The 24141-nt window shown below is 49.6% G+C and overlaps 13 protein-coding genes and 1 non-coding gene across 14 annotated transcripts; 7 read left to right on the top strand and 7 right to left on the bottom strand.

Moving 5' to 3' along the window:
- The first annotated feature begins 55 nt into the window (after positions 1 to 55).
- Positions 56 to 1321, top strand: FOIG_14174 (uncharacterized protein). The gene has a single exon (XM_031215378.1). The coding sequence runs from the start codon at positions 845 to 847 to the stop codon at positions 1178 to 1180; it is 336 nt and encodes a 111-aa protein (XP_031054772.1). The 5' UTR covers positions 56 to 844; the 3' UTR covers positions 1181 to 1321.
- A 327-nt stretch (positions 1322 to 1648) lies between these two features.
- Positions 1649 to 3325, bottom strand: FOIG_14173 (uncharacterized protein; the record flags this gene model as incomplete). The annotated part of the gene is made up of 1 exon (XM_031215377.1): positions 1649 to 3325. The coding sequence occupies one exon, from the start codon at positions 3323 to 3325 to the stop codon at positions 1649 to 1651; it is 1677 nt and encodes a 558-aa protein (XP_031054771.1).
- Positions 3326 to 3944: 619 nt separating this feature from the next.
- On the top strand, positions 3945 to 6066 carry FOIG_14172 (uncharacterized protein; the record flags this gene model as incomplete). Its single annotated transcript, XM_031215376.1, has 6 exons — positions 3945 to 4375; positions 4420 to 4627; positions 4681 to 4697; positions 4752 to 4854; positions 4906 to 5831; positions 5880 to 6066. 6 exons carry the CDS (start codon positions 3945 to 3947, stop codon positions 6064 to 6066), a joined length of 1872 nt encoding a protein of 623 aa, XP_031054770.1.
- A 9-nt stretch (positions 6067 to 6075) lies between these two features.
- On the bottom strand, positions 6076 to 7611 carry FOIG_14171 (uncharacterized protein). The gene is made up of 3 exons (XM_031215375.1): positions 7089 to 7611; positions 6843 to 7035; positions 6076 to 6786 (listed from the first exon to the last, which is right to left on the bottom strand). Exons 1-3 carry the CDS (start codon positions 7438 to 7440, stop codon positions 6210 to 6212), a joined length of 1122 nt encoding a protein of 373 aa, XP_031054769.1. The 5' UTR covers positions 7441 to 7611; the 3' UTR covers positions 6076 to 6209.
- Positions 7612 to 7880: 269 nt separating this feature from the next.
- FOIG_14170 (uncharacterized protein) lies at positions 7881 to 8942 on the bottom strand. The gene has a single exon (XM_031215374.1). The coding sequence runs from the start codon at positions 8821 to 8823 to the stop codon at positions 8302 to 8304; it is 522 nt and encodes a 173-aa protein (XP_031054768.1). The 5' UTR covers positions 8824 to 8942; the 3' UTR covers positions 7881 to 8301.
- A 538-nt stretch (positions 8943 to 9480) lies between these two features.
- FOIG_14169 (uncharacterized protein) lies at positions 9481 to 10151 on the bottom strand. Its single transcript, XM_031215373.1, has 3 exons — positions 9928 to 10151; positions 9753 to 9875; positions 9481 to 9705 (listed from the first exon to the last, which is right to left on the bottom strand). Exons 1-3 carry the CDS (start codon positions 10119 to 10121, stop codon positions 9576 to 9578), a joined length of 447 nt encoding a protein of 148 aa, XP_031054767.1. The 5' UTR covers positions 10122 to 10151; the 3' UTR covers positions 9481 to 9575.
- A 1715-nt stretch (positions 10152 to 11866) lies between these two features.
- FOIG_14168 (uncharacterized protein) lies at positions 11867 to 12355 on the top strand (the record flags this gene model as incomplete). Its single annotated transcript, XM_031215372.1, has 3 exons — positions 11867 to 12152; positions 12207 to 12257; positions 12315 to 12355. 3 exons carry the CDS (start codon positions 11867 to 11869, stop codon positions 12353 to 12355), a joined length of 378 nt encoding a protein of 125 aa, XP_031054766.1.
- Positions 12356 to 12699: 344 nt separating this feature from the next.
- FOIG_14167 lies at positions 12700 to 12815 on the top strand. The gene has a single exon (XR_004093461.1). It is a non-coding gene; the product is annotated as a 5S ribosomal RNA (ribosomal RNA).
- Positions 12816 to 13591: 776 nt separating this feature from the next.
- On the top strand, positions 13592 to 14113 carry FOIG_14166 (uncharacterized protein; the record flags this gene model as incomplete). Its single annotated transcript, XM_031215371.1, has 1 exon — positions 13592 to 14113. The coding sequence occupies one exon, from the start codon at positions 13592 to 13594 to the stop codon at positions 14111 to 14113; it is 522 nt and encodes a 173-aa protein (XP_031054765.1).
- Positions 14114 to 14669: 556 nt separating this feature from the next.
- Positions 14670 to 15786, top strand: FOIG_14165 (uncharacterized protein; the record flags this gene model as incomplete). The annotated part of the gene is made up of 1 exon (XM_031215370.1): positions 14670 to 15786. The coding sequence occupies exon 1, from the start codon at positions 14821 to 14823 to the stop codon at positions 15784 to 15786; it is 966 nt and encodes a 321-aa protein (XP_031054764.1). The 5' UTR covers positions 14670 to 14820.
- Positions 15787 to 16766: 980 nt separating this feature from the next.
- On the top strand, positions 16767 to 21515 carry FOIG_14164 (beta-galactosidase). Its single transcript, XM_031215369.1, has 8 exons — positions 16767 to 16950; positions 17003 to 17080; positions 17130 to 17502; positions 17549 to 17692; positions 17748 to 18411; positions 18460 to 18867; positions 18915 to 19208; positions 19260 to 21515. The coding sequence occupies exons 1-8, from the start codon at positions 16835 to 16837 to the stop codon at positions 20246 to 20248; spliced, it is 3066 nt and encodes a 1021-aa protein (XP_031054763.1). The 5' UTR covers positions 16767 to 16834; the 3' UTR covers positions 20249 to 21515.
- Positions 20244 to 21518, bottom strand: FOIG_14163 (uncharacterized protein). The gene has a single exon (XM_031215368.1). It carries the CDS (start codon positions 21434 to 21436, stop codon positions 20339 to 20341), a length of 1098 nt encoding a protein of 365 aa, XP_031054762.1. The 5' UTR covers positions 21437 to 21518; the 3' UTR covers positions 20244 to 20338.
- A 620-nt stretch (positions 21519 to 22138) lies between these two features.
- FOIG_14162 (uncharacterized protein) lies at positions 22139 to 22819 on the bottom strand (the record flags this gene model as incomplete). The annotated part of the gene is made up of 1 exon (XM_031215367.1): positions 22139 to 22819. The coding sequence occupies one exon, from the start codon at positions 22817 to 22819 to the stop codon at positions 22139 to 22141; it is 681 nt and encodes a 226-aa protein (XP_031054761.1).
- Positions 22820 to 22888: 69 nt separating this feature from the next.
- On the bottom strand, positions 22889 to 23718 carry FOIG_14161 (uncharacterized protein; the record flags this gene model as incomplete). The annotated part of the gene is made up of 2 exons (XM_031215366.1): positions 22889 to 23351; positions 23441 to 23718. 2 exons carry the CDS (start codon positions 23716 to 23718, stop codon positions 22889 to 22891), a joined length of 741 nt encoding a protein of 246 aa, XP_031054760.1.
- Positions 23719 to 24141: the final 423 nt, after the last annotated feature.

Below are 24141 nucleotides of genomic sequence, written 5' to 3'. Positions count from 1 at the left end.
CCACAACGAGTAAAGTCCAATTTCTTGCAAACACCCACTGGCTAAATAAAAAGTTCCGCGGCAACTTCTCCCAAGCGCGTGGTAACGTAACAATCGCTGTGTCCGTCCGCGACTAATGTTTGGGAGAGGGAGAACCCTGAATCCACCCGCCACTGATAATACTGCAGTACGGACGGGCCAATCGACGAGGCAAAGGGCGCGATTCGGGAATGACGGCTGGCTATCTCAGGCACCGTCAGTAATCTTTACCCAAGAGGAAGGTCATTACTCAATCATTCAAGTCCTCCCCGCAAATCATCTGTGCAAGGTTTATCTCAGACAAGAAGCTCGTCCAAACAGCGTGCTACAAATTGTCATATGACGTACAACCCTCAAGTAAGAACGTGAGCCCATTCCCTTTACAGGAAACTCCACGAGCGATATAGGGTTATCTAGAGCGTCAGTTGATTTGATAATACCGTGATGATGTGCTAGCCAGCTTCTCGATACGGAATGATATGGTCTTTTGTGATATGGGCTATTGGCCTTGATGTCGCAGGATGCTCTTCAAAAGTTCATCAATCATGATGGGTAAGCGACATGGTGCATAGCATCGCATCTTATCTCCGGTCATTCCCAAGGCCAAGCCGGCAGCAGCCGCCATTTTCCCTTGGCGATTTCTACCATTTTTTGTGCCGCATTTCGCCTCAGCTGATTCAATTGCCATCATGTCTCCCGATGGTGTTGCTATCACCACTTTCACAACGTTGTGAAAGTCAGTACACCACTATTACCTAAAATCAAGAGATCGTCGCCACGCCGCTTATCTCCTAACCCCATTCTCCATTCCTGTCAACTGCACCCCATGTTTTCCTCATCTCCATCTCCATTTCTCAACGGAGAGAGGCCTGAGGCTAATGCATGGGGTAACGGTTCACTCTGTGTCAAGAAAATCAAGGAAGGCGGCCGATTGCAACCCCCCATGTCTAGTAAGCTTCAGAGGCTGCATGGAAGCCAATCACGCCCCTCGCCGTATTTCCGTGAACGCGTTGTTTTTTCCTGGGGTTTCAGGGGGTTCAGCTGGATGGTGGCATGGGCTAGCATAGTTTTGGTTGTTCAGGAGAGAGAGCCTCAACAAGCCTTGAAAAACCGTAAAACCGTATCTTGTTACCGAGGTGCCGAGGTTGGGAAAGAGTTTTAAGAATGAGATTATGGAGGGCGGGATCTAAAAAGTCAAAATAGACGCGTCCGAAGCTGACGAAGATTGTCGTATTCAGGGTAGGTTGGGTTGGTTGCAGATGGTACCTTGCGCTGAGTACAGTCAGCAATGGCGATGGCTCGCCACGAGTCGTTACGAGACCTCTAAACCCAATTCAAGAGATTATGGCTCCCTTTTGGTCGTTTTTAGATTTTTCTCGATATCTTGCAGTAATCGTATCGTTGAAAATAGAATTTTTGGCGTTCGTGATGGTTACGTTACTGCGCAGCATCTGTTCAAAATTTAGGGACGCCATATCCGTGACCCATTGATCTCACTCACAAACCAAAAACTTGATGAACATTTCGTATCACGGCAAATTCCTGCAGTATTTCGGAGTGTGATATACTGAAATGACGACTGAAAATAGATATTTGTAGTTTCATATGTCACTATAAGTCACCAGTTCAATCAAGGCAAGTTCAATACGTCTTTCAGCACACGTAACGCCCCAAGGAGCTCATTGTCGTGATATCGCCTCGCCACCACCTGCAAATTCACAGGCGCACCCCCAAAATCACCCTCCTCCCACAAATCTCTAACATGTCGACAAGCATCGCTTAGCGGAACATAGCCCGTATCATAAACTTCCCCAGATTCAGCCCTAATCGGCGTGGGAATAACCGCTCCCGGGTAGTCGACAAGGTTATAGAGCGAGGTGTAGGTCCAGTAGAAGGCCGTGTCGTGCGCACAAGCTGGCCCTACGAACGACGGGCCGATAATGACATCCACATCTTGGTCACTCCAGCTTTTGGCAAAAGCAAGTCGGAAATCTTCTCGCTCTCTGTGGACGGCTGTGAGATCTACGGCGGTGTGCATGCCCAGGGGCTTTGCGTCTTTGTAGATCCATTCTGTAAGAGGGTGAAGAGGCTCACCGGATGAGATTATGCCGCTTTCGGTGAGATGGCCGCCGTCGGGCCAGTAGAGTCTCCGGACTTGGTTCCATGCTTCTTCTGCGCCGAATACTTTGAACTCTTTTAATTCGATGAGATTGGCAAACTTGCTGTCGGACAGAAGGCTCATGGCCCAGGAGATTGCCCTCTTCACTGGGGGTTGAGGCTCGATGAAGCCATCGTTGCTGATGATGCCGACCTTGAGGCGCCGATTGAATCGTGTTTCAAGACCAGTCCACGGAATCGGAACGACATTGGGATCTGAAAGATAAGGCGTTGAAGAAAGGACACATTTCATGAAAAGGTCCATGTCTCTCAAGGAGCGACACATAGGTCCCGTTGACAGAGGGATGTTCAGCACGGCGGGAGGCGGAGCGCCCTTGATGTACCCCCTTGTCGGCAAGACATTCGATGTGGTTTTGAAGCCATAGATACCACAAAATGCAGATGGGCCACGAATACTCCCACCAATATCAGTTCCGATCCCCAAGATTGAGCCTTTCATCGCAATCAGCGCAGATTCACCTCCTGTCGAACCGCCAGCAGACAGACGAATGTTGAAAGGGTTCAGGACTCTTCCCCAGTGGGAATCACTCTCAAGATGCATCAGCGATTGAGGCTGGTTAGTTTTGCAACAAATGATGGCACCTTGGGCACGCAAGATTGACACCATGTCCGCATCTTGGTCATCGTTGCTGATACTAATAAAACAGCCCTGGGAGGAAGAGGTCCCGGCAACTTGGATATGATCTTTGATGCTGATGGGCAAACCATGTAAGGGACCGACAGGCTTTCCATGTGTCTCGAGATATGAATCAAGCTTTTGAGCTTGTTCGATAGCTTCGTCCATGAACCATTGTGTCAGACAGCATGTGAGCTGATGCGCAATGATGGACCGCTTGCAGAATGCTCGTGCAACAGTTACCGCCGTGTGCTTTCGACTTGCAATTGCTTCAACAAGGCCCACAGAATCATAACTCTCGGTGATGCTGATCTCCTCAGGCGATAAAATGCCACAGGTTGCTGGGATCGTGGAGACATCTGCTGGAGGGTTTTGTATAACCTCCAAAAGCAGCCGCAACTCATCGGGAACCCTTGCTGCAAAGGCTTCCAACAAGGCAGCCCTCTTCTCCTCGAACTCCGGGGTACCGCGAGGGACGGAATTCGCCTGTACAACGGGAAGCCCTGGAAGCATCTCTGCGGCCAATGGTCTAGATTCGAGGGACTTCAAGCTATGGGTGGCGACACTTGAGGAGTCTTTGGAATATCCGGATGGGGGGACTGAAGAAGAGGCAAAAGTCATAGCCGAAGAATGTGTTTGTTTGGAAGCAGATTTGCCAGGAAAGCATGACGAGAAGGACAATGAGGAGGTGGTGCAGTTGTGATCATCCAGCTGATATATGTCAAGCCTTGGCCTAGGAGTTCTCGAACCTCGGGCTTCTTAGCCTTTGCTCGATGCCCTATTCTTCAGTTGTTTGCACCGCTGGTCGCCCAGCAAAGCAAACGCTCGGACCATGGGTCAAATGCACACTCCAGCCGACAACCGTTTCGCAAGCATATCGTTGGCCCACGATATCATTCGCTTCTAACCACTCAAACAACCCAATCCGACACAACCATCCTCAAAACTTCCATTGTTGACATCCAACTGTATCAAACTGATCAACCTTGGCTTCCAGAAGCTCCAGGTGACCAGTTGGAACAATCTGCGAAACGTCCACCAACATGTCCCAAGGACCCTTCGCTTCGTTGAACAATCCTTAGCGGCGTTTCCATTGTCCCTCTAGCTTCGACCACAACCAACAACAACAACCATGTCTGACCTACGATACGTAGATTGCGCATCGGGCGGTGAACGTCATATCGCACCGCGATTATTGCTGATTCCGCCGCCTTCTCCTGGTGACACAGGTGCGGGGGATCAGGATATAAGAGGTCACACAGAGCCCTGTACAACACAACAAGAACAGAACATCGCGCAATACCCTCCCCTCAGGCCACCTACTGCTTCTACACTCCGATTGCCTTCGCCTGAACTGACGCCGCTCATGATGGTAAACTTGGTGGTGAGGAATCCCATTCCTGGGACTATCCATCTTGTTGACCTTAATCGCAATCTGCGTGTTCGTCATGCGGGTGGTGGTGACGGCGACATTGTCCTTGACCCTGTCCCAAGTGACGACCCAGAGGATCCTCTCAACTGGACTCCTCGTCGCAAGGTTCTTGCGTTGATCTGTCAGAACTTGTGAGTGTGTTTCCTCAATGTGTGTCCTTTGCTGACTCGGAAAGGTACACCTGGTTCACGGGCATGGCTGTTGCTACTGTTTACTCTGTCCTTGTCCCGCTCTCACAGCAGTCCAGGGTCTCAGTCAAGACGCTCAATGAGGGAACAGGTTACATGTACCTGCTCTTGGGTTGGGGCTTGTTGTTTTGGCAACCCTTCTCTCTACGATATGGCAAGCGTTTGACCTACCTCCTCTCCGTGCTTGGAGCCATCGTAAGTCAATCTTCATGCTTTCGTCGCGGGCAATAGCTAACAAATAATAATAGGGAACAAGCGTTTGGAGGTAATGCTTTCCAGTGATGCGATACTGGCGTGTGACTTTACTGACTGCTCACAGCGCCTACGTCTCAAGCAACGGTGAATGGATCGCCAAATGCATCATCCAAGGCTTCTTCATCGCACCCATCGAAGCCTTGCCCGAGATTTCCATCACTGACATCGTAAGTAAAACCTTCCGAACTTATAACCGACATGTGATTGACTCTGTCCAGTACTTCACTCATCAACGTGGAACCTACATGGGCATCTACGCTCTCGCCCTCGCCGGTAGCAACTACTTCGCGCCCGTCATATGTGGCTTTATCGCCGAGTATCAAGGCTGGCAATGGGTGTTCTACTGGCCCGCCATCTTTCTCTCGTTTGTCTTCGTGTTTCTCTTCTTATTCATGGAAGAAACCAATTACAATCGTGTCGCTCGACACGCCGACCATGTACAGATCAGTTCGTCCCGATTGAGTGATGAGAACGACGGCAAGGCTGAAGAAAAGGCTGCTGAGGCTGGAAAAGCTGAAGTTAGAGAGGCGGATGAAGCGAACGTACAGTATGCCAAACCGAAAACTTTCCTGCAGAAGTTGTCGCTTTGGCAACCTACACCAAGTCAGAGTATGGCTCGTCACGCTGGACGCTCGCTTCAGTACCTCGGTTGGCCTGTCATCTTTTTCGCTGGCTTCTCATACGGCTCGTATCTTATCTGGTTCAATGTTCTCAATGCGACAGCATCCATCATCCTGTCAGGCCCAGGGTATGGCTTCAAGCCGTCAATGGTCGGACTGAGCTACCTCTCCTGCTGCCTCGGTACCATCATCGCTGCCATTCTTGCCGGACGACTGAGCGACTGGCTTACTATCAAACTTGCACGTCGCAACAATGGTATCATGGAAGCTGAGCACCGTTTGTGGCCGCTGGCAATTTGTGTCATTGGCGTTCCGGCATCCTTGATCCTTTGGGGTGTCGGCGCGCAGCACGGTGTTCACTGGTTCGGCCTCATTTTTGCCATGTGCACTTTGTCTGTGACGAGTGTCATGGGACTGATCATCAGTATCAATTACCTGATTGATAGCTACTATGAACTCAGCGGTGATGCCATTGTCACGATTATTTTGGTTCGCAACACGATGTCTTTTGCCATTAGTTATGGGTAAGTTTCCGTTCGCTGATGGGATCAGCAGACACTAACAGCCAACAGTATCACGCCTTGGATCACCCACATGGGCTATCAGAATTGCTTCATCTCCGCTGCGTTTATCGCTTTGGCCGCTTGTTCTGCTTGCTTTGTCATGATCAAATTTGGAAAACTGCTTCGACAGCGAAGCGTGCCCCGGTATCACAAGTTGGTTGATGACGATAAGAGGGTCTCAGGAATTGCTACATGATGGAAGGTTGAGAATTGGCCGTATATACGAGTAGTCAATTATGTATAATTAGTATCGTCGTGAATAATGATTCGTGTAATCTAGTTTCCCATGTCCGCGTCTCATGCCCGCTATGCAATCTTGATGTGAACCCATGCGTCCATTCAAACCAAGGCTGCAGCGGCAAGGACAGCAGCAGCAAGGGCTCCGACACTGGCCTTGGCCCTGGCACCCATATTTCCAGAGTCGCCAGTCTCGCTGGCTGAAGCACCAGTCGCTGTAGAAGTCTTGTCACCACTGCCGCCCTTTCCACCGCTCCCACTTCCGCTACCGCTGCCGCTGCCGCTTCCACCACCGCCCGAGCCTCCAGAGCCAGCGCTTGACTTGACGCCACTCTCGTTTCCAACACGAACGTTATTCACAGTCAGAGGCGATGGCTTGTCGCCACACTTCTGCGTTACTTGCACTTCAGGTTTATCCGAAGACTGGATGCCGCTGCTGGTAACGTCCTGGAACTGGCCATTGTTGGTATACAGCGGTTCCTCATAGACGTTCTGCCCGTCAGCCTGGATTTGCAGTGTACAATCGGTCTTGTCGGCTCGTCGTCGGAGTTTCGCGCTGCTGGGCTCGCCGACGAGGATGGATGCGACAATGTAGATGAGCTCGTCCGTGTTCAATTCATCGTCGCTGTCGACTGCGACGCTGAAGGTTGCTTGGCCGTTGGCGGGGGCGCTCAATTTACTGGGGCGATCAGTTAGTGGAGTTATGGAGGGGACAGGGAAGTCTTGGGGACTTACATGGCGGGCTTGCCATCGACCTGGACAAGTTCAGCGTTTTCGCCAATTGTAGCGTTCTTGAGATCGACTTCGACTACGGTGCCGGTGCTTGTAGGAGCAGAGCTGAATGTAGCTGTCGCAGTGGCTGTGTCGGTCGAGTCCTCATCGTTGGTCTCGGACGCTGTAGCTGTCGCGTCGGCATCTGTGGCGGTAGCTTCAACTACTGTTAGCTTGCGTGTCTGCAAAGATCATTGGCATTCCTCTCACCATCTGCTGTCGCTGTGCCTTCAGCTGTTGAGGCATCCTCGCCATCATCGCTCGCCGTCGCGGTGGGCTGCTCATCGCCTGAAACTTGGGAAGCTTCATCTGACGGTTGAACAGCTGTTGGCTCTGGGCCATTTGTGGCAGATGGAACACTATCTACATCTGTCGGTTGTGCGTCTCCATCACCGGCAGGATCTGAAGGTTGGTCTTGGGCAGGATTTGAGGGCTCAGCAGCGGGTGCTGATGGTTCTGGTTGAGCGATGGCTGAAGGTTCTGCGTCTTGATCAGGAATGACTGTTTGAGCCAGGCCGTTTACTGCCAAAAGGCCAAGGATGAGGCTGCCAGCGAAGCGCATGTCGACGGTTATTAGCGGGTGTAACTTCTACGTTTGTGTCGTGTTCAAGGTATCTTCAACTTCTTGCAAATACTCAAGGAGTATCGTGAGAGATGTGCAGAAAATGGAGATTTCAGCTCGAGCTGAAAGAAGCTTGTTTATTATACCTGAGCTAAGCTCCCTCCCTTGACATCTGAACCTTGCTGCTGGTTCAGGTGGTGGCATTGTCGGTGGCTTTGCTGGTCCAGACCTTGGGAGCCCTGCAGCTGGGCTGTTAGGCCAGCCACTCAGGCGCCAGCTTTACCATCTGGGGGCTGTGTTTAGCGTCAGAAACAACTGTCGTGTACAGAAATAGCTTCACCTTCGTCAGTGCACCACGGGAGACCCGACGTGTCTCCAGCTCTATACGAGAGCTGTCAGCAATATAACCAGTCGCCATTCCACTTAAAATTCACGATGGACTCTTGAGTATTTATGATCATTTGTGCTTGCAGGTTAAGCTTAGTTGTTCAATTTCGACTACCGAAATTATGCCTTGCTTAATGTTGAGAATAGCTTCAATAGTTCACGCCACAAGAGGCCGCCGCGAGACCAGCTGAAGGGCTAAGCATTTTAGTTAGTCATGGCACATTCCATTCTTATTTCAGCCCTGGCAGCCAATGTATGTCACTAATCGAAAATTGACGATTGCGGCTGAGCAGTCATGCCTTTTCGTTGCCCAGCCAAGATTGCTATCCCATTCAATTAGAAACGGGACAAGCCACATATGTTTCGGTATCTTCCGACAAAGCACAATCTTATTTTTCGATGACAGGTAGTAAATTTATTCTGGCCAGTCTCTTGAGAAGGCCACCCTCGAGAATCTGGGTTTACATTGCAGGCTTAACAAGATACGTCTTCAGCCCGAGATGTCTCCTCCAACCCAAGATCGTGGTCCGACATGATCTGGGGCGGGCAACGCGGCCTCCTCTTCATCTCATCCAGTTGTCTCCTTGTCTCATCCCTCTTCGATTCAATCAACTTCCTCTGTTCTTCCGTCTGTACTAGAGGCGGAGGCAACAAACCCTTGTCGGGATGATACCACTTCTCTTTAGGCGTGTTTCTACCATCGACACCACGAAAATCGATCTCATTTTGAGGACGGAAAGGCAGACGGTCAAGAAGCGCCTTGATCAGATGAGGTGACAAAGGGACTGCATCATGAACATCGCGGTCTGGGCCCAGGGAGCGCAAAATGCCATCTTTGCCGAGTGAGAAGACTCCGTTGAAGGAGGGATGGTGCTCAAGCTTTCCCCAAATATCGCTGAGCTCAGCTTGGTGTTTGCTGATGGCTCCCCATTGAGCTCTACGACTAGTGTCGGAGTCCTGGGCTTGTACTTGGGCGTCGCACTGAGTTGAAGACATGGTGAAAGTGCAGAGTTTTCTGAGGGTAGGTGTTTAATGAAAGAAATTTAGAAAAGTTAGTTGTGATCCCAGTGTTGATTAAATATTGAAATCTGTTTTGCTCGGTCAGCTTCTGCGCATGATGAATGTCGAATTACATACCGCCTTTCAACTTACTTCCTCCAAAGGTCACTTCAAGGACTTTGGTGGCATCCTTAGTTGCAGGGGTATTGTCCTTCTCTGGGGTCAGATGCATGGGTATGAACAGGGGTCTCTGACCAGCGAACGAATCAGATCGAAGCCAGGCCAGGTCAGCATGGAGATGTCATTTATCCTCTCCAAATTCACAGCGATGCAGTTACCATTCTTGAAATTCGTACTAGTTCCATGTGTTTGAAAGACAACTTTTGAGTGATCCGATGGTCATTAGGAAGCTGCTTTGCAATATAAGAAAAGTAGGAAATCATAGCAATGGCTTTCACAGACGAAGCCTTGGGTAAGGAAGCCGATAGTTTGACTTGCATGACACATCTGGAAAGCTAACATGCATTAAAAGAAAGATGAAATGGAGTGTCCTCAGGACGAGGCAATATCACCAGAGAAGGGACATCGGCAAGGAGTCATGGCATGTAACCAAATACAGCAGTTTCAACCGGTCCACGGAACAAGTGCATGAAAGGGATAATGCATTTTATACACAATGACTGACTGGTATAGCACGGCTCTTAGCTTTGAAGCTATCTCTTGCCCTCTGGGGAAAAGTGTGAGCCTTCCTATTTGCAAACTGGAGCACTATTAGGTTTGGCAACACTGTTGCTTGGGTTCGTCTGGCTGCAACCATTCGCAAAACCTAAAGCGGTATCATCGACAGCCGCATTGTAAGCAGCTCCGCAGTTGGGGTCACTATCGAGGTTAATATCAACTCTCTACTTTTTCAAAAGACAACTTACCTGGCACCTCCGGAAGCGGAGTTAAAGTACGAGCAGATATCGTGAGAGAAGCAGTCTTGTGTATAGACATTGCCAACAGCAGTTCCACTGCAACCGGCTCCGCATCTTCCGTTACAAGAGTAGCTTTTTGAATTAGTATTATGTTCTTAAAGAGGAGGGTAGCTGCGAAACTTACTCTCCTGATCCGGAAGGATTGGCACCGTAGTTGCTACCAACAACACCCGTGAAAGTACATTTCTTGCCAGCACTATTGGTCCAAGAGGCAGTGGCTGTTTGACCAACTTTGAGACATGTAATGGCTCGCTTCTCCAAAGTTGGCGAGGCGATGGAAAGGCTGGCAAGAACCAAGACAACAAGAGAGCCGAGCATGATGGGCAGATGATTGAGAACAAGATACTATACTAAAGACTTTCTTTACTAATTACCATTTCAAGCATACTTCTTTTATACAAAATTATAGTCACATCGCTAATTTTGGTAGTATATTCTGTCATCGGAGGTGTATCTTGTTCTGGAAAGTTGCGGAGATAATTTCGGAGAATCGCTTCTTGGCCATTGGCTCGATATGCGAATGTGACTATGATCGTCCCAACAAGAGCGCAACTTAAGCTTTTGTAGACCTGTTTCAAGTATTCAATGCCGTATATGGAACAATAGTAGCCATGTGTACCGGAGAAAAGCTCGGCATCCTTAGGAGCATCACGAGCCTTTGTCTAAACCCTTGGTATTTCGGATAGAGCTTGTCCGTGACCATAAACAGACTACCCCAGAGTACTCCAACTCAGCTGTCACTTGTTATTTGGTCCCCAGAGGGGCAGTGTATGGGTGCGGATATGCCTCTAGTCACATACGAAGCCGTTCCCTGGAGATCTTGACATATGCATAAGACATGTCTGGGACACGACATCAATTCGAGATCTTGGCTCCTGGTCAATCAAGTAAGGCCTAGACACCTCATCTATGACGTCTATGATCCTGAGATACCAAGATTGCGAGCCACGGGATCACGAACAAGCACCTATTGGCGCATCTCATTCGGACCCTGGCTATTGTCCCGACAGACATCCGAATTCTCAAGTGTGGAGACCATTGTTTGAGACAAGTCTAAAGTTACAGGCCCTCATGGAGCAATAGAACTTCTGACCTTCAGGCAAGGTGCCAAGTATACGTGGCCTGTTTTCCATCAAATACGTATCGGATTTAGCCGAGTCTTTCTGTCGAGTTCTCTTCTCTCCTAGATACCTTGATAGAGGAATCACTGGAATGATAATCTTTACTTCCTACGGGAGGACCCGCATCCGTGCCGTGCCGGCTCGCGTCGTCCAATACGTGGTCGTCCGGGGAGCCGGAGTGTTTTTGACTTCGAAGCTGAACTGAGATCTGTCTTGAAAAGTTGGTCGATCAATCAGCTTTTGGCAGATTATGGCTATTTACGGCAATGAGCTTGGTAAAGCTATGCTTTTCCGCATGAAAGTCTTAGATTAGCGAAGCAAGGGAGATGGCTGAGACGGGACAGAGATCCTATGGCACGAATTAAATTTTAGATCGACATAGTGCAGCTGAGGGGTTTGCTATCAGACCAACAGCGAGCCTTTCATATATTGACGGAAAACATGCCCATAGGCTCAAAATGGCGTCTCAAATACGCACTGCTGTTCTTCAAACTCAGAAACTTGTCCTTGAGACACGCAAACTCACACGTGCATCCAAGTGTTTGGAATCTGTATGGGTTTTGGTGATGGAATGGCGGGAGGTTGGCATCGAACCAACACCTTCTCTCTGTTTCATCTGAACCAACAGTCTTACATCCCCTCACTCAACTTATGCGTTGCCTGAGCTTTGAGTTCGTTGGACAGGATATTTGCCTGTAGATCTTGACGTTTTCAATGCATGTCATCCAAGACATCCTTTCATGGCACATCGATCCTCCGAGAATGATCGGACCTTGAGATATTCTCGGGGAAGCTGGTGGGAGCAACGTAGATAACTCGACATGTGATGAGTTTTGAAGTAGTATATATATCCCATCATATCCCCAGCTACTCAAATCGACTCAGTATCACTCAAATCATCTTTCATTCTACTCAATTACTACAACTCAACTACTATCCAATATGTCTATCCCCGGCAGATTCATGATCATTGTTGACGGAAAGCCCGTCGCCAATCCTCAAGACAACGGCGAGCCCATCATCCAAGCTCAGCCTGGCGACCCTGCTGCCATCTTTGAGCTTCGAGACGGTCGTCTGTTCTCTGGTGAGTGGGCTTTGGGCCGTCTCAACTTTGAGGACCGATCCATGATGCCCAAGCGTGTCTTATGGCGCAAGCGAGAGGCCGTCGAGGAGCTTCAGCCCGTTCAAGTCCAGGACTTTGATGGCCCCCCCGAGCTCAACTTCTCAGGTATGCATTATCACTTGTTGGCCTTAGCGTTTTGATATTCACAATTAGTAATAGGTGCCGGTCTGGCATTCATTGAGAACAAGCTTTATGCACCTATCATTCAAGGTACGCTTTTCTTTTCATTGCCTTCATAATGCATGAGGACTGACATTATTTTTGTAGGGGAGAACCAGCCTATGCAGATTCAGCTGTTGCCCTTCTAGGTAGTGTTGATTGATAAGTTTGTACAGGATATTCGTTTTCGAGAAACACGTCCTTTGAAATCAATAGACTTCAGCATCAATCCAATACTCAAGTTTACATTTTATCCTTCAAGATTGTGCTGTTTCGTTCATCCTTGTTACACCAACCTTGAAATGATTGAATCTCGGCTCATGGTCTGTACCAAAGCACATTCGTATTGGCCATGGGTCTTTATAGTGCTCCTGGGCCATAGTGAGACCCGCATACATTGCCATGAAACACGTTCCAGGTGCTTGTGATAGTCCCGGCTTTCCTGACATCGGACAAAGACTATCAGCCTCGATGCAGCCCTTGGATGTCACATACGACCATACCTATAGGAAAATACGGGATCCCGTCCGCTCTCCCATAGTCAAGCCTGTAAGGGGCGGATTAGTAGTTGGGTCGGTGACGACCAGCGAATCCCCGCTGTTGTATGTTCTTTTTGTAGTTCTTATCGTGATGGTGGATATGCTTTTGCCCCATCCAGGATGGCGCCAATGTCTTTGCTTGCCAGCATGTACATCTCACATCCCCACTTGTTCCGTATTCTTCGATCGCCAGACATTGACCGGCTGATACAACTAATGGAAGTAGAATTGATATGGAAGCTCTGGGCAAGGTAATTTGTAGCCCGACATTCATGTCCCTTTTTCTCCTCAGCCGTCCTTGATATTGACTGCTAAGAGTGCAGCAGTCTCAACAGTTGAGACTACTCCAAATCCTGCAAAGGGTAAGCTGCCGCTAACCTCAAAGGGTTCGGACTGCTACAGTCAGTAAGGGAACAGGAAACGCGTTTCTGCCACCGTCGTCGTTCTTTTGATTGTTCGCGACCTCACCAGCTTCTGTCTTTTGCCGCAATTGAGTCAAACAAGCAAGCATTGAATCAACCCTGGGTCTTGAGCGTCATGGCATCCGCATCTACCCAGCCGACAGCTACTGCGGCTCTCCAGCCCACCGTTGAGACAGTCCAACGCGTCCGCAACCCCGGCACCAAGTCGTGCATCTCAACCAGCACCGAGTTCCGTTGCAGCAGCGGCCATCCCGGGTGCTGACTTCCAAGTACCCACGTGGCTCCGCGATCAGATGAGATTATGGAAGATTCCGCCAACCCCTGTCCGGGCATGTGCATGGGTCCTCGAGGCTTTCGATCACTTCAACTCCAAGAGAGCGCTGCCAGATCATTTTCGCGGAATCCGACCTCAGCTACATCGAGCATGGTTGAGAGAGAACAAGAAACAGACCAATACAACTACCACCAAGCAAAGAAAATCAGAGGAACCCCCAACCAGCCTGCCGCCAAGAAAACGAAGGGGTCAGCGACAGTCAAGTCAGAGAACTCGCAAGTTGCAATGCCACCTCCAAAGCCACTGGGAAACTTGAAAGGAAAGTACGCCATCGAAACATTTTATGCCTGCTGCGATGACGAGTCTCAACGGAACCACGACGAGTTCTGCAGTATACTCCTCTCCCCAGGAGACGGTGAGGCGCTGCGAGGTTATCTCACTTTGGGCCGAATTAATTACACTGCACTCATGCTTTTCGATAAATGTCTAACAGAACCTTCGACGCGCAAGGTACCATTCAGGTGGCGCGGCAGGAGAATGTTCAACAAGTTCAAAATGTTCCGAGGTGACAAAAACTACGGCTGGGCGAAATTTATTGGAGATGGCAAGATCGAGGTTTCTTTTCAAGCTGAAACTCGAGCTCGTGGCGCAGAAAGGTCGGAGTATTGGTGAAAGGGGCAAGCATAACGTAGCAGCGTTTTGGGACGACTGGCACGAGTTGGATGCGGAAAGCCTGGACTTGCTTGATATTGACAGACTGATACCACCTGATTGGTAGTCATTTCTTGCTGTTGAAGTAGGCTCGGCTTCCTTGTTTAGTCGCCGCTCGTACTCTTAGCCGTTCGAACAGCTTTTGATTGATCAAGAATGCAAACTGCAAAAGCTTAAGGGAAGACTGTCCAGTACAGCCTTGTAGTCTCCTGTTGAGAAGCGGTATAGGTCCTATTATTCTATTCCCTAAATAAGGGAAGCTTCTGTTTCTGGGGCAGTGGCATAGCGGTCTTATCGTCACATCTTCTCTTCTGGATATCGTATGATACTTTTTACCGGGCAGGATGAGGCTCACCTCCACTCCAATTAAGCACTAACGCCAATCGAGAGCATGCATTTCTCGTGGAGACTCATAACGGACGGTCAGCAAAGCTACACAGTTCTTGTCTACTAATCTTCCTGTTTGTCCCATAAGCCATTTGCTTCTGAAAGTCTCCAGCTTCCGAACAAGTGCATGAGGTTGAGACTGCGGAGCTAGCTTCTTATGCACTTGCGGGATATACGTATATAGCCTATATTGATACGCTATTTGCCTATAATTGAGCAAAAATGCTTCATATCGCCCGCGTATATCTCCTCAAAGCACTTTCCATTCTGATTCAATTACCATGACTGGTTTAAGATACGACCCTGAATACCTCGAGGCTCTGGGGCCTGTTACCAAGGAACCAAAGCCCGAGCCATCGAAATCAGTTTTTGAGATCAGGAAGAGCACTGAGGATGTCATCCGGCGAGTCGTCACTACTTCGCCATATCCCGATGGCGTGAAAGAGACTGTGTACAAAGTCGAAAGTTACGATGGAGTCGAAATTGAAGTCACCCGCTTTGCTTCCGAGGAGACGTTGGCTTCGGACAAGCCAACACCCGCTGTGATGTACTTTCACGGTGGTGGTTATGTCTCTTGTTACGTGGAGCTATTTGCGCCTCAAATCGCCCGTTTCGCAAACGACTCAAAGCTTCCATACTTTGCGGTATCCTATCGGCTGGCGCCGGAGCATCCTGCTCCTGCTGGGGTCGAAGACGCATATGCGGCTCTTGAATTTGTGTCAAAGTCTGCGGCGGATCTCAATATCGACCCTACCAAGATCGCGCTGCACGGTGACAGCGCTGGTGGAGGACTCGCCGCGGGTCTTGCTTTGATGGCGAGAGACAGGCAGCTAAGCCCTCCGATCGCGAAGCAACTGCTTGTCTATCCAATGCTAGATGACCGAGACCATGTTGAGAAAGATGATCCAATCCTGGATCTTATGGTCTGGAAACCTGATGGTGCGAAGCTTGCATGGGACGTGTACGCCTCTAAGGTTCGAGAGAAGGATGATCCGCAAACCTTATCTTACGCAATTCCAGCTCGGGCTGTGACGCTGCGAGGCCTGCCTTCCACCTATATCGACGTGGGATGTCTCGATCTGTTTAGGGATGAGGACCTGGAGTATGCGAAGAGATTAGCTAACGCGCATGTTGAGGTTGAGTTTCATCTTTGGCCGGGGCTCCCTCACGGGTTCGATGGGATGAGAGATATCAGCTGGTTTGCGAGGTGCCAGGAGAGTCGCATAAGTGCGCTGAAAAGGATGTGATACTCAGTTTATGTATCACTGGGATTATTTGCTAGTGAAGACGTACCTTGAGATAGTCATTATGTGTGATGTGAACTGCCACAAATGGAACACTGTTGAAGAGCATAAATCCAATACCGAGCCACTGTAGTAGACCGATAGCATTCTTGGGATCACAATAGCCACACCTGGGGGTATCAGGTAGTTGCACAGCATGCTGAAGGATGCAAGGCTTGGTGGCTCATGAAGCCCAATCCGTCCTTGACGTTACCATGTGTACCTGCAGCTGCCTTCATATGGAGATGATCTGTTGCAAGACAACGTGTCAGTTGATTAAGCTTAGATCTCGCTGGCGGATGATCTCGATAGAGGATACTTACACCGTAAGGCGTATTGTCGATCATGGTGCTTTCTGGGCGCATCGGACGACGACCATCTTGACCATCACAGCTGCAGCGGATCAGTCCAACAACGAGCTCCGAGGCAGCCAAGAAAGCCACTGAGAAATTTTCGTGCACTCACCAGTTGTCTCCCGGTTGTCTGGCATCGAAAGAGGTCATCACATGGAATGGCGGCAATTCGGGCTCTGAATTGGTCAATCAGTCAAGGTATGAGACGATCGCATTGGTCGGGATGCAATGTGTTGACCAACAAGGCTAATAGGCCCGATGCACGTAAAATGACACTTCAACTACCAGAGCCGCGTCAATAGAAATGCGGGTGAGTGTGGAGAAAACATGGAGTATATGTCATCAGACGCAATAAACTCTCGTCTAAGAATTGACATTGCAACGCTACCATCTCATGGCGAAATTCCCATTGACGCGTTTTATTCTCCGGCTGATCCATCGTACCCCTCAGTTCAATTCATCGGTGAAGAGCACCACCGAGCCCCAGACTTTTTGATCGACACGTTCGGGAGTGAGAGCCGTGGGGGAGCTATGTCATGTCATGTAATGCGGGTCATTTGTGGCCGAGATGTTTTTTTTGGTGGTATTGAATGCGCGTATATAAGTTCTGGGTGATGCTGTGCACGCGAGCTTGAGGTTGATCGGCATAGCAAGTCACGATGAAGTTGCTTTCGCTTTCAACTGTCGGGCTGCTTGCCTTGGCTGGTTTGTCGATTGGACAAGAGACAAAGGATGTGCCAATTCAAGACAATGGACTCACAAACATCGTTGAATGGTAATGGACTCGATTGCCGCCTTGAAGCCCCCCCATCTAACAAACAACCCAGGGACGACCATAGTTACCTCATCAATGGCGAGAGAATCTTTGTCTTCTCTGGAGAGTTCCATTACTGGCGTCTGCCTGTGTACGCTTCACCTCCTCCGTCAACCAAGCACGAATCTAACATTTGTCAGACCCGAACTTTGGCGCGACTTGCTAGAAAAGATCAAAGCCGCCGGCTTCACAGCCTTCAGCATCTACAACAGCTGGGGCTACCACGAAGCGACCCCAGGCGTCCTCGACTTCGAAAATGGCGCCCACGATTTCGTGTCGATCATGACCCTTGCCAAAGAGCTCGGCCTCTATCTCCTGATCCGTCCTGGTCCCTACGTCAATGCCGAGGCTAACGCCGGAGGCTTTCCTCTGTGGGTCACGACCGGAGAGTACGGCAAGCTTCGAAACGATGATCCTAGATACACTAAGGCTTGGTCTAAGTATTGGACTGAGATTTCCAAGATTATTGAGCCACATCTCATTACCAATGGCGGCAATGTTGCCATGTTCCAGGTATGGCTGCAGCGTTGACAATGGTGGAGGAAGCTGACGAGTGTAGATTGAGAACGAGTTAGGCGGCCAGTGGAAGAATGACGACAAGAGAATCTTGAACGAGCCTACCGCCAACTACATGCAACTTCTCAAGGAGTCCGCCAGAAAGGCCGGCATCGATGTTCCTGTGTTCCACAACGCGCCCAACACTGTGAGTTCTACCTCTCCAAATATGAAGTGTGGATAGAATATTAACAGATCCGCAGCGTACATTTTCTTGGTCCAATGACTTCGAGCGCAATGCAACCGGCAACGTCGATGTCACTGGTGTCGACAGCTACCCCTCCTGCTGGAGCTGCAACCTCGACGAATGCACCGGCACCAACGGCGAGTACGTCCCTTACAACATCCAAGACTATGTCACCTACTTCAATAAGCAATCTCCCCGTCAACCTCACTTCTTGCCTGAGTTCCAGGGCGGTTCCTACAACCCATGGGGCGGTCCAGAGGGTGGATGCCCTGGCGATATCGGCCCTGACTTTGCCAACATTTTCTACCGTGACTTGCTCGCACAGCAAGCCACCGCCATTTCTCTGTACATGATGTACGGAGGCACAAACTGGGGTTGGTTCGCTTGCCCTGTTGTTGCAACTAGCTACGATTACTCTTCGCCTATCTCTGAGAACCGTGCTATCTGGGATAAGTACTACGAGACCAAGTCGCTGACTCTCTTCACGCGGGTTGCGCACGATCTTACCAAAACCATCCGAGTCACCAACAGTACTTCCCTTTCTACGAACGATGCCATCTTGATATCCGAGCTTCGACATGAAGAGAACGATGCTGCTTTCTACGTTGCCCGACACGATCACTCACCTTCCGGTACCAAAGAGACCTTCAAGCTTCATGTTAAGACCTCGGAGGGCAAGCGTATGTTTCGATATTCTTCCTTATTCCTCAACTACTGACAACTTCTAGTCACCATCCCCCAGAACGAGGGCTCAATTACCATTAACGGCCATCAGTCCAAGGTCATCCCAACTGACTTCCACTTCGGCAAGAAGACACTCCTCTACTCGACGGCCGAGGTCCTCACCTACTCCATCATCGACAACAAGGAGGTCATTGTCCTCTGGCTTCCTGAGGGCGAGCAAGGAGAGTTCACTCTCAAGGGACACACCGAGCTCAAGCACGACAAGTCTCTGAAGGGCATTAAGGTCAAGGCTGGCAAGAAGAGCGTTACTGTCAACTACACTCAGCAGAAGGGTCTTTTCACTCTCAACCTGAAGGATGGCTCCACCATTGTTCTGGCTGATCGAAAGACTGCTTACAAGTTCTGGGCTCCTACACTGGATAACAACCCTTTTGCGCCTGTCAATAAGACTGGTGAGTTCTACTGATGGCACTGGTTAGAAGGGTATTGATTTTTATAGTTCTGATTCACGGCCCCTACCTCGTCCGCCACGCCACCATCAAGAACGGACAACTCAACATCCAGGGCGACCTCGACAGCGCCACCGAAATCACTGTCTTTGCTCCCGAGTCTCTCAAGTCCATCGCCTGGAACGGTGAGAAGGTCAAGGTTTCGTCCAAAGAAGGCCACAAGTACACCATCAAGCTCAAGGGACCTTCAAAGGTCACGTTGCCCAAGCTTGAGTCCTGGAAGTTTGCCGACAGCTTGCCCGAAATCAAGACCGACTACAAGACTTCATCCTCGGCCTGGGTTGGTACGTAGTACAGGGGCGCCTGTAATGACTTGATGTACTGACCTTGAATAGTTGCCGATAAGAAGAACACCACCAACGCGGTCCTCGTCCCCGATCTGAAGAACCCCGTGCTCTACGTCGATGAGTACAAGATCCACTACGGAAACCACATTTACAGAGCTACTTTCCCCACCACTAGCTCTGCCCCTACCGGTGTTTATCTGAACCTCACTGGTGGCATGGCCTTTGGCTACTCCGTCTGGCTGAACTCGGATTATATCGGCTCTTACCTCGGTGAAGCTACCACTGGCCATGCAGGTCAAGAGTTCTCCTTCAAGAACGCCACTCTGTCGAAGAAGGAGAACGTTCTGGTGGTTCTGATGGATAACTCTGGCCACGATCTACGTGATGGCGCTCTTGACCCTCGAGGTATCACCAACGCTACTCTCATTGGCCCTGCCAAGGGCGGTTATAAGTTCTCTGAGTGGAAGATTGCTGGTCATGCTGGAAGCGTTGAAGGCGAGGTCATCGATCCCATCCGCGGCCCCCTCAACGAAGGTGGTCTCTACGCTGAGCGTATCGGCGCTCACTTGCCTGGCTTCTCCGACAAGAAGTGGAAGTCTTACTCCTCTAAACAGGGAACTCTCGTCAACCCTTCGGCTGGAGTCCGTGCCTACAGAACGACCGTTGATCTTGATATTCCCGATGGCCTAGACGTCGGTGTCTCGTTCAAGCTTACAGCGCCTTCCAACATAACCTTCTCCGCCACCAAGAAGGACTACAGCAACCAAGTCAGAGTTCTTCTGTTTGTCAACGGCTACCAGTATGGACGATTCAACCCATACATCGGCAACCAGATATCCTTCCCCGTTCCTCCTGGTGTTCTGAACTACAATGGAGAAAACACCATCGCTGTTACGGTCTGGAGTCAGAGCGCTCAGGGTGGTGAGGTCAAGGTCGAGTGGGAGGTTGACTATGCCCATACATCCAGCTTCGATGTCAAGTTTGACAGCAAGTATCTCCGCCCGGATTGGACCAAAGAGAGACTGCAGTACGCTTAGGAAATTAGTAGAGTTACGTGTTACGAAGTGGTGTTTGAGAGTTAAACATGTTAGTTATTAAGACATTAGTCATGTTCGCTAGACCAAAATTTAGTGAAGCTCGGTTGGCTTCACGAAGACCCAGTTCTTGTCAGCTGTAACCGGTAGTCCTTCCTTCTTCTGAGCAATTGTGTTGTTCTTGATCATGCCGTCAATCTGCTCTCTGTAAGCAGGCTTACGATCAACCCAAAGGTGAATACCGCCACGCGCAACATCAACACCCTGGAAAATCATGGGACCGTCACTATCAGGAGTATCACCACCAGCAAGAATAGGCCTGTTCCACTCATCGATGTAGGTGAGAATAGCAGCCCACTTTCCAGACTTCCAAGTAGCTGGGGCCCAGAGCCAGGGAGTCATCTCAGCATCAAGGTTCTGCTTCTGTGTCTTTTGAGTGTAGACACCATCCTCAATCTGTTTGCGAGCAGTAGTGATCTCGCCCTTCTTGGTCTTGAGGAAGAGAGATACACCGATGACGTTCTGGGGAGGGACGTTGTAGCCGTATTTGGGATCGCTAGCAACCATGCGGACAAGCTCTTCGGAAGCAGCGCTGACAACGTAGACCTTAATGCCGTTGGCCATGAGGCGGTTGTACAGCTCGACCTGGCCCTCGAAGATCTTGGGAGGGGAGACTTCGGTGGCTGTAACCTTGTCGTCCTCAAAATAAGTGGTGGGAATGGTCTTGTTGTAGGCCATCAGCTCATCGACGTAGCCCTTGAGCTCACCAAGAGGGAATCCGCTGAAGATTTGCGCGGCCCAAGGATAGCAGACAGCATCCTCGATTTCGCAGAGGCGCAAGTAGTAGCTGTACAACGACTCCTTGTGCTTCTTGGTGTCCTTGAAAGGGACCAGCTTAAGAGCAGGGTCCATGGTCTCTCGTGTAAGAACACCCTTGTTCTCAAGGTAAGGAAGAAGCGATTCCTCCAGATCAAATTGATAGCTGGTGTTGTCCATGTCGAAGACAGCATAGCGACCATTGTTGGCATTGCGAGCAATCATCTTGTTGAGAGCTTTGGCAGCTTGGGCAGGCCAATGCTTGAGCTCGGGACCCTTGAGACCATAGTTGCCATTGGAGGGAGCGGCAACGGAGGGAGTGCTTAGGCTTGTCAGCCAAAGGGCATTGACAACGAGATTGATGCTGGGTCTCATGGTGAAAAGGCTTGAGGTGAGGTGAGGAGTGAAAAGCGTGAGGAACCTACTTTTCAGCTTCAACTTGGGATGGGATTCACAGAGTAATTAAAGAAGTCAATGGCCTTCAAGGTTTAGCGGCCCGACAATTATTCCATACGAAGTCACTGATAGTGTTGCAAGAGGTAATATCCGGTGGTTGGTCTAAATGGACGATCTTGGACTATTTGGTCACGCTACCCCGCTTACACGTTTATTGAGGGGTTTTAGTCGCTGTCAAGATAACGGCGACATGAGCTTGTTTCTGTTCGACGAAGGTCTCGATTATTTAATGTCGCAGACTGTCTCGTCAATCTAATACTATTAAGGCTTCTATTCGACATCAGATCGATCTAAACCATGCCCATATCTCGCAGCTGAAGGTGGTGATGTCAGCCACTTTCCTGTCTAGGCCAAGTTTCCAAGAGCAGGGGAGGGTTGTACAGTTCAATAAACGGTCAAGATCTGCGTCATTGACACGAGGAACAAGAACGGCACTCGGCATTAGTTCAAGGCTCCAAGCCAAGAACCCTTTTACTCCAATGATGTAACGTTGAAAGGGGTCCCAGGGCGTTTTCTAAACCACTAACGGGCAGCTAACAGGGGGTTCAAGGTTTAAGCTTGCCAGCATCGGGCTCCGAATTCTGCTTATCGCAGGGAGAAATACTTGGAATTAAATTGCGTTCAATTGGCAGGACGGGGCGCCAATGATTGGGTACAAGGGTTCCTAGCTGCGTCTGTACTGTATTTCTCCATTTTGTTGAATTGACCCTGATTTGCAGAACCCTTTGGTGATTTCTTCGGCGAAGGCGATGGCGATGGCTTTTTATTGACTGATTCGACTCCGATGACCTCCAAGAATTCCTCGAATTCGGCTTGGGGAATCATTCCGCCGCTTGCGTTCTTGTGACCAACAGCGAACCTAGGTCCCAATCGCTCTCTCAGCGTTTTGTCGTCTGCTCGATCTGCTGCTTGAACAAGAATTTCTGGGATGTTGACGGGAGGATCTCTGCCCCTGGCACACGTTGGAACGCGACACGAATAATTGACAACGCCTCGCGCGTAACCTTCATTCGCTACCATCACAACCTGGAGTTCTCTTGAAAACAATTCACGAGCTTGACGTGTTGCAATGACAGCATGAATCTGTGCTTTCGAGTTGATGCGGATTACTGCGATTTTTTTATCTGCAGAAAACTTGGGCACCACGCGACCGGCCCTCTTCATTTCAAATATCACTTGAGCCCTTGCTTCCTTTAAAAACCTATTCTTGACAAGGTCTCTGGGTGATGAGGCCTCGATCAATGTTTTCCAAGCTCTGGGGACGTCGTAGGCTGCGGTTCGGCGAGGAGCATTGATGAACATTGCGCTACTATTTATCGACCTTCTAGTATGCGTCTTAAACGTCGCTTCCATGTTCGGAAATGGCGAGCGCTATCTGATTGCATTGCCCAGATCGCCATGTGTTCCCATGACACATAACCAGCCGCATGCTTCCTCGACCCCTTCTTGTAAGTCGCGGCAGATGAGATAAGTCAGCAACGAGCTTGTAGCTATCGGTGGACATTTGTTCGCCGTCACTAATATCGCGCCCTCGGGGTGATCGTCATTCTCTGCGATATGGTGGTCAATGACTAACGCGCGATGGGGTGAGTCGATTACAGGCTCTGATTTCCATGAGCCTTGGTCGAGGACAATGATGTAAGATGGCTTGTAAGCTTCCATGTTTGTACGAGAATCCCTATAGTTTAGAGAGCTGTTTTTGTTCATCGTGTAGCCCGATATCAACTTGGGGTCAAGGCCGAGCAAGATGAGAGTTTTTCTTATGATGGCTCCAGCAGCAAGGCCATCAGCGTCTTTATCAGGGACGATAAGAGTCCGTTTACTAGCGGCGGCACTATAGGATGATTAGTTGAAGTTCCCTTTAGACAAATTATGTCCTTCTCATCCAGACGATTGGCATGGGCACAAGTAGGGGCAGCTGACCATTCACGAATAAAATCCTTTGCTTTCTCAATCTGACTCTTGGGGGCAGGCCATATCATCTTTCCATCCTGATCCCTCCGCGGTTGAGCTTTGTGATAATCCTCTTCAGGAAATATCGGCTTCGCACCGCGATACTGAAACTTCTTTTGGGCCACAATTGAGCCTTGAAATTGACGTACGATTGTGAGGGATGGCCCATTTTTGCGAGCGATAGGTAATACGGATCTTTGTGCATTCAAAGTCTTTGTGACAGACGGAGTTGATGTGAGGCGACGCATGGTTGCGGTAATGAGATAAAAGCCCCAAGCATATTGACATGGTTAATTGGAGTCATGAAAAAACGAAAAAAACGTGGCGTGCAGCACACAGCCACGATTATTCGCCACATATCATGCTTTAGGGTATTGCTCTTCTGTTTACCAACTAACAACCGCGATCGAACGCCGTCAAATATTGATATTATTATGGATATATGTAAAATACTACGCCACCCCATGCACATTGGAGCGGCGATGGGGCGCATGGGGTATCCTCAGCCGAAGGCCGTGTGTCCGCGGGCCGGGAAGCTATTACTATTACTGCATTATCTACGTACTGATCCAGTGCCATGGCCATTCTTGGTATTATATATCATGTAAGGACTCCGTGTAAGAACCTGTCGTTTCCTAAGCTCCTGATCCCTCATCTTCATCTTCATGCCA

This window comes from Fusarium odoratissimum (assembly GCF_000260195.1).
Source record: "Fusarium odoratissimum NRRL 54006 unplaced genomic scaffold supercont1.39, whole genome shotgun sequence".
Taxonomy (NCBI): Eukaryota; Fungi; Ascomycota; class Sordariomycetes; order Hypocreales; family Nectriaceae; genus Fusarium; species Fusarium odoratissimum.
The sequence above is the reverse complement of the archived record's forward strand: the minus strand, read 5'-3'. Positions and strand labels throughout refer to the sequence as shown.

Excerpts from the sequence above, each read along its gene's own strand:
- FOIG_14174 (XM_031215378.1), top strand. The coding sequence starts at position 845 with ATGTTTTCCTCATCTCCATCTCCATTTCTCAACGGAGAGAGGCCTGAG.
- FOIG_14171 (XM_031215375.1), bottom strand. The coding sequence starts at position 7,440 with ATGCGCTTCGCTGGCAGCCTCATCCTTGGCCTTTTGGCAGTAAACGGC. Across the intron at positions 7,036-7,088 it reads AGGCACAGCGACAGCAGATG|CTACCGCCACAGATGCCGAC; the intron begins GTGAGAGGAATG and ends CAGTAGTTGAAG. Across the intron at positions 6,787-6,842 it reads GTCGATGGCAAGCCCGCCAT|TAAATTGAGCGCCCCCGCCA; the intron begins GTAAGTCCCCAA and ends TGATCGCCCCAG.
- FOIG_14170 (XM_031215374.1), bottom strand. The coding sequence starts at position 8,823 with ATGTCTTCAACTCAGTGCGACGCCCAAGTACAAGCCCAGGACTCCGAC.
- FOIG_14169 (XM_031215373.1), bottom strand. The coding sequence starts at position 10,121 with ATGCTCGGCTCTCTTGTTGTCTTGGTTCTTGCCAGCCTTTCCATCGCC. Across the intron at positions 9,876-9,927 it reads AATCCTTCCGGATCAGGAGA|CTACTCTTGTAACGGAAGAT; the intron begins GTAAGTTTCGCA and ends TAATTCAAAAAG. Across the intron at positions 9,706-9,752 it reads TCCGCTTCCGGAGGTGCCAG|TGACCCCAACTGCGGAGCTG; the intron begins GTAAGTTGTCTT and ends TAACCTCGATAG.
- FOIG_14164 (XM_031215369.1), top strand. The coding sequence starts at position 16,835 with ATGAAGTTGCTTTCGCTTTCAACTGTCGGGCTGCTTGCCTTGGCTGGT. Across the intron at positions 17,081-17,129 it reads CATTACTGGCGTCTGCCTGT|ACCCGAACTTTGGCGCGACT; the intron begins GTACGCTTCACC and ends AACATTTGTCAG. Across the intron at positions 18,868-18,914 it reads TGCGCCTGTCAATAAGACTG|TTCTGATTCACGGCCCCTAC; the intron begins GTGAGTTCTACT and ends TGATTTTTATAG.
- FOIG_14163 (XM_031215368.1), bottom strand. The coding sequence starts at position 21,436 with ATGAGACCCAGCATCAATCTCGTTGTCAATGCCCTTTGGCTGACAAGC.